At 42.3% G+C, this 12,079-nt stretch overlaps 1 protein-coding gene across 1 annotated transcript in view; it reads left to right on the forward strand.

Moving 5' to 3' along the window:
• Positions 1 to 353: 353 nt before the first annotated feature.
• Positions 354 to 12,079, forward strand: part of NLRC4 (NLR family CARD domain containing 4) — a 43,143-nt gene continuing 31,417 nt past the window's right edge. The window contains exons 1-2 of the mRNA XM_054475629.1: positions 354 to 502; positions 9,692 to 9,810. Of these exons, the coding sequence (XP_054331604.1) occupies position 9,810 (1 nt within the window). The 5' untranslated portion in view covers positions 354 to 502; positions 9,692 to 9,809. The remainder of the gene's footprint in view (positions 503 to 9,691; positions 9,811 to 12,079) is intronic.

Genomic DNA, 12,079 nt, shown 5'->3' on the forward strand with positions numbered 1-12,079 from the left:
GTGACAGAACAAGACTCCTCTGTTTCAAAAAAAAAAAAAAAAAAAGGAATAAAGAAAAAGAAAAGAAAATACATGTTGTGTTGGATGTTCAAAAGACTTTGTTTCATTTTAAGGTATAGAATAAGTAACTCAACAGCAATAGAATTCATATGTTGTGAACAAACAGGAAACAAATGAGTCATTCCTTTCTTGACAGAATTTCTAGCTCTTGCATCTTTTACTCTGAAGTCCTACTTCTTCCCTGGCTGCTCCTGCCTACACCCATCTTCCCTTTCTGAACTGGTAGTACTTGTGTCCAAACCACTTTTATTGTGCTTTGAAAAAAAAAAAAGGAACTGCTCAGCAGTTCCCCTCTCTGTACACTGTCCTCTCACAGAACAAGAAGGTATCTCGTCTACAAGAACTCGAGGCCTCACTGAAACGGAAAGCAAATACAAAGAAACTTTATTTTAAAAACATGTCTTGGTCCCCCAAGAAGAGGGCAATTGGATTGCTCAGCCAGGTACTGTGGGTAGAGAGAATGGGATTTTTAAGGTCTGGGGCCCAAATATTAAAATCTGGGTTTACATTCAGTTAAAGCTTGTGTCTGGGATGTACAAAAGCCTTAACACTGACGAGTGTGGTTTGCATGCCTGGCTGGTTTTGCCTGCCAAGAAACCTTTAGGGGTGGTTAATCGGGTCTGCTGGGGCTTCATCAGATTCAAGGGTTACATGTACCCCTTGGACTACTGTGAGATGGAAAGGACTTTGGAAACACTTTTTGGCATTACAGAAAGGAAACTCACTCTTTTTTTTTTGAGACGGGGTCTTGCTCTGTCACCCAGGCTGGAGTGCAGTGGCGTAATCTTGGCTCACTGCAACCTCTGACTCCTGGGTTCAAGCAATTCTCCTGCCTCAGCCTCCTGAGTAGCTGGGATTACAGGCACCCGGCACCGCGCCCCAGCTAATTTTTGTATTTTTAGTAGAGACAGGGTTTCACCATGTGGGTCAGACTGGTCTCGACTCCTGATCTCGTGATCTGCCCGCCTCGGCCTCCCAAAGTGCTGGGATTACAGGTGTGAGCCACCGCGCCTGGCCAGGAAACTCACTCTTGTTGCTAAGACTGTTGTTAGAATCACAGACGATCAAAGCTGAAAGGAACCAGGTGGACTACTTAGTCCATCCATCTCATCAGTCCCAAGTTACTGATGAGAAACCTGATATTTGGAGACAGAAGTGAAAGAAATCACCCTTTATGGGACACCTATTTCGTGATAGGGTCTTTACATACATTATCTCAGTTGATCCTTGCAGCCTGGCTTTGAGAAGTGGAAAATGTGGTAGAGAGGAGTTAAATGTCCTGCCCTACATCACACTGCTAATTGTCTACAAAACTAGGATAGAACCTGGTCAGCACACTTCTTAACTGTTCACACACTTTTATAATATTAGTCGTATTAATGTGTTTAAAATACCACAGACTGGGTGGCTTACACAACAGAAATTTATATTCTCACAGTTCTGGAGGCTGCAAGTCCGAGATCAAGGTGTCAGCAGGATTGGCTTCTCCCCACGCCTCTCTCCTTGGCCTTTTCTCTCTGTATGCACATTCCTGGTATCTCCCTTTGTGTGTCCCAATTTCCTCTTCTCATAACAGCCTCATTTGAGCTTAATGACCTCTTTAAAGGCCCTGTCTACAAATACAGTCACATTCTGAGGTTCAGGGCTTCAACATATGGATTTGGGGGAAGCCCAGTTCAGCACATAACACTAATATTAACATGTGAGATTGCTGAAGCCTATTAAAGACCTAAGAACATTCTAGTCTAGAGCCTTTTTACTAGAAAGGAAGACAGATAACACCACTGACCATCTTTGTCACAACTACTTTCATGTTTAATCTTCACAACAGTTCAGGGAGGTGGATATTATGCATGATTCGGAAAGCAAGATTTGGAAAGGCTAAGTAACATGTCTAGGGATACTTACCTCATAAGGTGCAGAGTGAGGATTTGAATTCAGATCTGCAATGCCAAAGCCCACACACATTTTCCATTTGCGTGTGCTTCCTGTCTGCTCCTAATTATATGTACTCTTTCCCTTATTTTATCTGTGAGGTGTGGGAATGACCCCATAGACGTGGGTTATATGGGTCCAGAGAAACTTCAGTTCTCTGAGGAGCTCATGTAACCATTTGTAAGAAAATGCCAATTTTAGAATTAGTACTAAATATTATTTTCCAGCCGGGCACGGTGGCTCATGCCTGTAATCCCAGCACTTTGGGAGGCCGAGGCAGGCAGATTGCCTGAGCTCAGGAGTTCATGACCAGACTGGGCAACATGGTGAAACCCCGTCTCTACTAAAATACAAAAAATTAGCCAGGCATAGTGGCGTGCGCCTGTAGTCCCAGCTACTCGGGAGGCTGAGGCTGGAGAATCGCTTGAACCTGGAAGGCGAAGGTTGCAGCGAGCCAAGATCGTGCCACTGCACTCCAGCTTGGGAGACAGAGTGAGACTCCATCTCTCTCTCTCTGTCTCTCTCTCTCTGCATATATATATATATAATATATGTGTCACATATATTATATATATAATATATGTGTTATATATATTATATATAATATATGTGTTATATATATTATATATAATATATGTGTTATATATAATATATATAATATATGTGTTATATATATTATATATATAATATATGTGTTATATATATTATATATATAATATATGTGTTATATATATATAATATATGTGTTATATATTTATATATAATATATGTGTCATATATATTATATATATAATATGTGTCATATATATAATATATAATATGTGTCTTATATATAATATATAATATATGTGTTATATATAATATATAATATATGTGTTATATATATTATATATAATATATGTGTTATATATATTATATATAATATATGTGTTATATATATTATATATAATATATGTGTTATATATATTATATATAATATGTGTTATATATTATATATATGTGTTATATATAATATATATAATATATGTGTTATATATAATATATATAATGTATGTGTTAGATATTATATATATAATATATGTGTTAGATATATTATATATAATATATGTGTTAGATATATTATATATAATATATGTGTTAGATATATTATATATATGTGTTAGATATATTATATATAATATATGTGTTATATATAATATATAATATATGTGTTATATATATTATATATAATATATGTGTTATATATATTATATATAATATATGTGTTATATATATAATATATAATATATGTGTTATATAGATTATATATAATATATGTGTTATATATTATATATAATATATGTGTTATATATAATATATAGATATATGTGTTATATATATTATATATATGATATATGTGTTATATATATTATATATATGATATATGTGTTATATATATTATATATATGATATATGTGTTATATATATTATATATATGATATATGTGTTATATATATTATATATGTGTTATATATTATATATATGTGTTATATATATGATATATAATATATGTGTTATATATATGATATATATAATATATGTGTTATATATATTATATATATGTGTTATATATATTATATATATAATATATGTGTTATATATATTATATATAATATGTGTTATATGTATTATATATATAATATGTGTTATATGTATTATATATATAATATATATTATTTTCCAATGTACAAATGTGGGGAAAGGACTTCTTCCACCTAATTCAGTTATTCACTGGACAGCTTGCGGGGAGGGGTTGCAGGGCCATAGCTACATTCCAGGGGAGTACACAGGTCTCAGTCCTATTCTTTTTTTTTTTTTTCTGAGACGGAGTCTCTCTCTGTCACCCAGACTGGAGTGCAATGGTGCTATCTTGGATGACTGAAACCTCCACCTCCTGGGTTCAAGCAACTCTCCTGTCCCAGCTTCCCAAGTAGCTGGGATTACAGGTGTGCACCTCCACGCCTGGCTAATTTCTTGTATTTTTAGCAAAGACAGGGTTTCACCATGTTGGCCAGGCTGGTCTCAAACTCCTGACTTCAGGTGATCCACCCTCCTAGGTCTCCCAAAGCACTGGGATTACAAGCGTGAACCACCACGCCTGGTCCACAGCCCTATTCTTTATGCCAGTGGGTAACTGAGAAAAATTACATGAGCTTCAGTGTATGGGTTGATTTTGTTCTTGAGAGCAATTAAAAACTTTATACGTCTTAGCTCCTTCCTCTATCTTCTTCCTCTTTTTCTATTCTCACTTAAACTTTGACCCAGTCAGGGATGGTCTGATTCTTCCCAAACCCACCCCTTTTTGGGGAAGTAGAAAGGGAGAGAAGAATCTACAGCTGCTGCCATTCACTGAGTCCTTCCTGTGTGCCAGTCACTACCCCTTGATTGAGGACTCTTAGTGTGTCAGTGGTAGAGCTGTAGTTTGAACGTAATCCTGACACCAAAATGTGCCCTTACTTAAGCTCCTGAGCTGCCCCAATTTCTTTTCTTTTCTTTCTTTTTCTTTCTTTCTTCTTTTTCTTTCTTTCTTTTTCTTTTTTTTTTAACACAGAGTCTCGCTCTGTCACCAGGCTGGAGTGCAGTGGCACAATCTCGGCTCACTGCAACCTCCGCCTCCCTGGTTCAAGTGATTCTCCTGCCTCAGCCTCCCGAGTAGCTGGGAGTACAGGCGCCTGCCACCATGCCTGGCTAATTCTTGTATTTTTAGTAGAGACGGGGTTTCACCGTGTTGGCCAGGATGGTCTTGATCTCTTGACCTCGTGATCCACCTGCCTCGGCCTCCCAAAGTGCTGGGATTACAAGCGTGAGCCACCGTGCCTGGCTGCTCCAATTTCAATGACTTTTTTTTTATATTGTTAATGAATCAGTTTTAACATAAAAGGGAAATTTTATTTTCTGAAAATAGGTATGCTTTTGAAGCAGCATCATTGTCTGGGGTAAATACCTGATGTTTGTTGTCTCACGCCAAAGGAATCGAGGACACAGACATACAAGAAGTGAGTTTGAGAGTGGAGGTTTAGGCCAAGCACGGTGGCTCACACCTGTAATCCCAGCACTTTGGGAGGCCGAGGCGGGCAGATCACAAGATCAGGAGATTGAGACCATCCTGGCCAACATGGTGAAACCTCATCTCTACTAAAAATACAAAAATTGGCTGGGTGAAGAGGCATGCACCTGTAATCCCAGCTACTCAGGAGGCTTAGGCAGGAGAATCGCTTGAACCCAGATGGCAGAGGTTGCCGTGAGCTGAGGTGGCACCACTGCACTCCAGCCTGGCTACAGAGCAAGGCTCCATCTCAAAAAAAAAAAAAAGGTGGAGGCTTAATAGGCGAAAGAAAGAGAAAAGAGAATAGCTCTCTCTCCTGTAGAGAGAGAGGGGAACCTGAGTGAGTGGTTTTGTGGTGAAATGCATGGTTTTGTTGTTGTTGTTGTTTGTTTTGTTTTGTTTTTTCAGATGGAGCCTCGCTCTGTCACCCAGGCTGGAGTGCAGTGGTGCGATCTCTGCTCACTGCAAGCTCTGCCTCCCAGGTTCATGCTATTCTCCTGCCTCAGCCTCCCGAGTAGCTGGGACTACAGGCGCCCATCACCACGCCTGGCTAATTTTTTGAATTTTTTAGTAGAGACGGGGTTTCACTGTGTTAGCCAGGATGGTCTCGATCTCCTGACCTCGTGATCCACCTGCCTCGGCCTCCCAAAGTGCTGGGAGTACAGGCGGTGAGCCACTGCGCCCAGCCAATGCATGGGGTTTTATAGGTGAACTTGAGAAGGTGGTGTCTGATATACATAGGGACTGAGAGATTGGTCAGAACAGGTATAATGTTTGCATAGCACACAAAGAAGCCGGCCATTCCACCCTTATGTTTTATTATGGAGATGGGGTCTCTATCTGGCCGGCACTACGTTGTCTGTTCCTACTGTACACATGGTTGAAAAAGAAAAGGGAAGATGGATCCGCCATGTTGAATAGGCCTGGCCCCCAGGTGGCTTTTTTCTATGGGCACAGCTACTGGCATTTACCAATGCAAGCTTTTAGCTTATCTATACTTGCAGCTTAATTTTTCAGGCTGCTTTTTATTAGAAAAGAAATGATTTGGGGGCTGCTTTTTATAAAAAGGAAACTTTACCTAGGACTTTCTTACCCTCACTTATCACTCTCACAACAGGAACATTCACAGCAAACTTGCCATGGCTGTGAGCATCTAGTTTAAACTGAGGAGATCCTTATTCAAAGAGCTTGTGAAATTAGAAAGATCAGAGTCAAAGTAAGCTATTCTTAGAGAAGTTTTTGTGGGGAAGGACCCCCTTGTACAAAATTATTCATTGTTCTGTATTTATGATAGCCCCAAACTGAAAACAACCCAAACATCCATCAACAGGAGAATAGATAAATAAACTCTAGTTTTTTTTTTTTTTTTTTGTCGTTGCCCAGGCTGGAGTGTGGTGGCACGATCTTGGCTCAGGGCAACCTTCACTTCCTGGGTTCAAGCAATTCTCCTGCCTCAGCCTCCCAAGTAGCTGGAATCACAGGCATGAGCCACCATGCCCGGGTAGTTTTTGTATTTTTAGTAGAGACAGGGTTTCGCCATGTTGGCCAGGCTGGTCTTGAACTCCTGACCTCAGGTGATCCGCCCACCTCGGCCTCCCAATGTGCTGGGATTACAGGCGTGAGCCACCGTGCCCAGCCAATACACTCTAGTATTTTATACAGTAGAATACTACTAAGCAATGAAATGTTACAAACTACTTATACTACAAGCAACAGCATGATTGACTTACACAGACATTGTGTGGAATGAAAGGAGTAGCACATACTGTATGATTCCGTTTATGTGAAGTTCTTCAACAGGCTAATTTACGGTTTAAAAAAATCAGAATAGTGATTTTCTTTGAGGGTGTGGCAGAGATGGAATTTGACTGGGAAGGGGCGTAGGATACTAAGGAGAGGGCAATGTTTTCTGTCTTGATAGGTGTTTGAGGTAGCATTTTTCAGCTCATCAAAGGGTACGGTTAAGATCTCTGCTTTCACTGTAGGTGAATTTTTCCTAAGAAAGAATAATAAACCAATATTGAATTCTAGTTAATTATATGGACATAGAAATGTACTAACGTCTGCAACTTATATTGAATGTGCAAGAAAATAAGTAAAATAGATTGATAAATGAATAGAGGGATGGATTTTCTCTATGTTTGAAAATGTTCATAATAAAATGTTAGGGTAATGGCCAGACACGGTGGCTCATGCTTGTGATCTCAGCATTTTGGGAGACCGAGGCAGGCAGATCACTTTAGCCCAGGAGTTTGAGACCAGCCTCGGCAACATGGCAAAACTCTATCTCTAAAAAAAAAAAAAATTAGCCAGGCATGGTGGCACACACCTGTGGTCCCAGTTACTCAGGAGGCTGAGGTGGGAGGATCACCTGAGCCCAGGAGGTTAAGGATGCCGTGAGCCATGATCGGGCCACTGCACTCCAGCCTGGGTGACAGAGTGAGACCCTGTCTCAAAGAAAGAGTTTTAATGTTAGGATAACATGAGTTCCCAAACCAACTCCATTCACATATCGCAATCACACTCACATAGCTCCCATTTTGTTTCTCTCCACCCAGTGATTCTAGTTCTCTTCCTGTCTGCCCTCTCATGCTGTCTTTAATTCAGACTTTGCATCTTCATCCTGATGCAGGGGGTCGTGTATGTGTGTATGAGGAGCCGGGGTAAATCATCTGACTTGGTTTGGGAATGCACACAGAGCAGTCTCAGAGGCTTCCGGGCACCTGCTTTTCGGAGTGTGTGGAGGGGAAAGGGAGAAAGGAAGTTGCTTTTAAAGCATCTAGGAGGATGAAATGACAGGACCATACCAGGAAATTGAAATCGTTTCTTATCTTAAAACATCACTTTAAACATACTCCTCATACCATAATCTCTCCCAGTTGCTGATAGGATAAAGAACAAATGCCTCATCTTGGCATACAAGGCTTTCCATAGTTTTTCGCCTTTGTACCTTGGAAGCATAACTCCTTTTGTCTGTCTCCTCAATTACTCATATTTATAGGGAAGGGGGGCAGGGAAGTGCTGGGAAGAGAAGGGCGCGTCCCTGGCAAGGGCTCCATCCCCAGGCCTGTGCCCACGGACTTAGGTGAGGACAGGCACTCCTGCCTTGGCGCCCAAATGTTGCATTTCCCAAGACCCCCCTGGCCTGCCACACCGTCATCCTATGCTTATAAAAATCCCGGAGACCCTTGCAGGCAGACACACAAGCGCCTGGACGTCGAGAGGAACACATCGGCGGAAGAAGATACAAGCAGCTGGACATCGAGAGGACGTTGAAGGGAGAATGCTGGCAGAAGAGCCAGCGGGCCATCCACCAGAGGAATGACGCGGAGTTTGGCCTGGAGGGTTGGAGAAGAGTTGGTGGCGGTCTGACTCCGGGGAAAAACCATCTCCCTTCTGGCAACCCCATCTGCTGAGAGCTTCTTCCACTCAATAAAACCTTGCGCTCATTCTCCAAGACCACGTGTGATCCAATTCCTCCGGTACACCAAGGCAAGAACCCCGGAATACAGAAAGCCCTCTGTCCTTGCAATAAGGCAGGGGTCGCATTGAGCTAACACAAGCCGCCTACGGACAGCTAAACTAAAAGAGCACCCTGTAACACACACCCACTGGGGCTTCAGGAGCTGTAAACATTCACCACTAGACACTGCCGTGGGATTGGAACCCCACAGCCCGCCCATCTGTATGCTCCCCTAGAGGTTTGAGCAGCGGGCACTGAAGAAGCGAGCCACACCCCCATCACACGCCCTGCGAAGAGGACAAGAGAACTTTTCCCCTTTGCATACTCCCTGATCTCATCCTCTCACCTGCAAGGCGTTGTACATCCTCACCTCCACCTCCACCCCAGCCCAACTACCTGGCCTCATCTTACTTATCCATTTTTTTTTTCTTTTTGAGGCAGAGTCTCGCTCTGTCTGCCAGGCTGGGGTGCAGTGGCGCGATCTCGGCCCACTGCAACCTCCGTCTCCCGGGCTCAAGTGATTCTCCTGCCTCAGCCTCCCGAACAGCTGGGACTACAGGCGTGTGCCACCACGCCCAGCTAATTTTTATATTTTTAATAGAGACGGGGATTCACCATGTTGGTCAGGCTGGTCTCGAACTCCCTACCTCAGGTGATCTGCCTGCCTCGGCCTCCCAAAGTGTAGGGATTACAGGCGTGAGCCACCACGCCCAGCCCTAGTTATCCTTTAAGACCTGGTTCATGTGCTGTCTCCTCCATGAAAACTTCCTCCCTGGATGATTCCAGTTCATATACTCTTTCCTAGAAATACTGGAGAGAACGTACCCTCTGCACCATTCATGTTGACACTTATACTGTCTTCTGACATTTAATTCCAAGTTGCCTTCTTGGCTCTGAACAGCAGAAATGAGAAGAAACTTTGAAGAGAAGGGCAAAGTTCCAGTTGAACATAGTTTAGAGCTCTAGGCCAGGAGTGCAGACGCCTGGGTTCTCTTTAGGGCATGGCCATGAATAGCCAGGGGCTTTGAGCAAGTTTTTATCTGGTTTGGGTCACCATTTTCTCATCTATGAAAAGCGGGGCATTACCTAGATAATTGCACCAGCCCCTCCACCTGATAGTCTCTGGTTCTGTTTTGTTTGTTTTACAGAATGAAGAGTAGTTTTACAGAAAAAAGAGGACAATATTGGGATCACCTTTGACCTTTCCATTTGGAAATAATATTTTCTATTGAGTTATAGAAAGGTGGGAAGCTTTCATTCAGAACAAGTAAGTATATGAGAAATAACATCTTCCTGGTTACACAGTCTGCTACCAAATACTGGTGATGTTAAACGGAAAATCAGTTCATGGCTTCCTCTGACCAGTCATATGTGGAATTACCAATAAATATTCTTCTGTTGTTGTAGGAATTCAGTTACAAATATGGTAACCTGTGATAAAAGGCAGAACCACAGATAGGATAGGACTTACACAAAGAGTGACCAGGTGTATGTTTTAAACTGTTAATTCTCATCACCTGTTCAGCCAGACAGCAGAGAGCTACACATGTCAAGCTCATTGTGAAGAAACATGGTGTAGATCTAAGTGGCAACCAAAAGGTAGCTCCTTCCACTTTAAATGACTGGGTGTAGACCTGCACTATCTAGTATATTAATAGCAGCCACTAGCCCTCTGTAGCTATTTAAAGGTGAATTTAAATAAAATAAAATGTAAACTTCAGTTGCACAGTCACTGTAGCCAGATTTCAAGTACTCAGTAGTCACATGTGGCTAATGACTACCATATTGTATAATGCAGATAGAGAACATGTTCATTATCACAGAAAGTTCTATTGAAAAGCATTGGTCTAGACAAAGAGATATTCTGAAAAGAATGAATAATTAATGAATAAATGAGCAGCATTTTTTCCACCTAATTACTTGATAAGGAAGGAGTATGATTGTCTACATACAAGGAGATATAACATAGTAAAATAATATCTTACTGTTTATATATATATATATATATTTTAATTTTTTTTTGTGAGACGGAGTCTCACTCTGTAGCCCAGGATGGAGTGCAGTGGTGTGATCTTGGCTCACTGCAACCTCCACCTCCTGGGTTCAAGCGATGCTTCTGCCTCAGCCTCCTGAGTAGCTGGGACCACAGGCGCGTGCCACCGTGCCCAGCTAATTTTTTGTATTTTTAGTAGAGACGAGGTTTCACCATATTAGCCAGGATGATCTCGATCTTCCGACCTCATGATCCACCCACCTCGGCCTCCCAAAATGCTGGGATTACAGGTGTGAGCCATCACGCCTAGCCACTTTTCCAATTTTAAGACATTTTTGTGTATGAGAGTTATGTGACTTATTCAATATAATGAGTCTTTTAAATAATTACAGCCTTTTAAATAATGTGTCTTCATTTTATAGGTGAAGAAAGGTAGTCTTAGGAAGGCTAGGCTGTGAACTTGTGTGTGTGTGGGTCTCTAAGCGTTTCTGGGCTGTATTTCTTTTTTTTTTAGTTTTACTCTTGTTGCCCAGGCTGGAGTACAATGGCGCGATCTGAGCTCACTGCAACATCTGCCTCCCATGTTCAAGTGATTCGCCTGCCTCAGCCTCCTGAGTAGCTGGGATTACAGGCGTGTGCCACCATGCCTGGCTAATTTTGTATTTTTAGTAGAGACAGGGTTTCTCCATGTTGGTCAGACTAGTCTCGAACTCCCGACCTCAGATAATCCGCCCACCTCAGCCTTCCAAAGTGCTGGGATTACAGGCGTGAGCCACTGCGCCCGGCTGAGGCTGTATTTCTTTAGCTCTAAACTGAAGATCACAATGGGACACAGACTTAGAGGTTACTTCCGTAGGGATGATGTGGAAGCTAGAGAACAGATGAGAACCCAGAAGGAGAGAGATGGGACTCTCTTGCAGGACATGTAGACAGGGAATATTCCGGCTGAGGTCAGCAGTAGAGCTCTGCAGTGGTGAGAAAGGACAGCTGGGGTGGGGTCCTGGTGCTTGGAGTGATTGATGGTGCATTTCAGGCCAGAGAGGTTCTAGGGTCTTTGAGAGGAGTGCATTCCCTCTCTGATCAGTCGACACAGGTTTGAAAGCCAGGAGCGGCCAGGTGTGGTGGCTCACGCCTGTAATCCTAGCACTTTGGGAGGCTGAGACGGGCAGATCACCTGAGGTCGGGAGTTCGAGACCAGCCTGACCAACATAGAGAACTCTCATCTCTACTAAACATACAAAATTAGCTGGGTGTGGTGGCGCATGCCTGTAATCCCAGCTACTTGGGAGGCTGAGGCAGGGGAATTGCTTGAACCCGGGAGGCAGAGTTTTCGGTGAGCTGAGATCATGCCATTGCACTCCAGCCTGGGCAGCAAGAGTGAAACTTCGTCTGAAAAAAAAAAAAAAAAAAAAAACCCGGACTAGCCTAGCCCGGGAAGAAATCTAGTGCAGACGGTGTCCGAGAGTTAAAAACCAGGAAGACATTTCTCCAAGCTGTCACAAACATAGCGTGGGTACAGTGCCTGGGTACGGTGTGGTCTACA

Source organism: Pongo pygmaeus, chromosome 12 (genome assembly GCF_028885625.2).
Source record: "Pongo pygmaeus isolate AG05252 chromosome 12, NHGRI_mPonPyg2-v2.0_pri, whole genome shotgun sequence".
Lineage (NCBI taxonomy): Eukaryota > Metazoa > Chordata > Mammalia > Primates > Hominidae > Pongo > Pongo pygmaeus.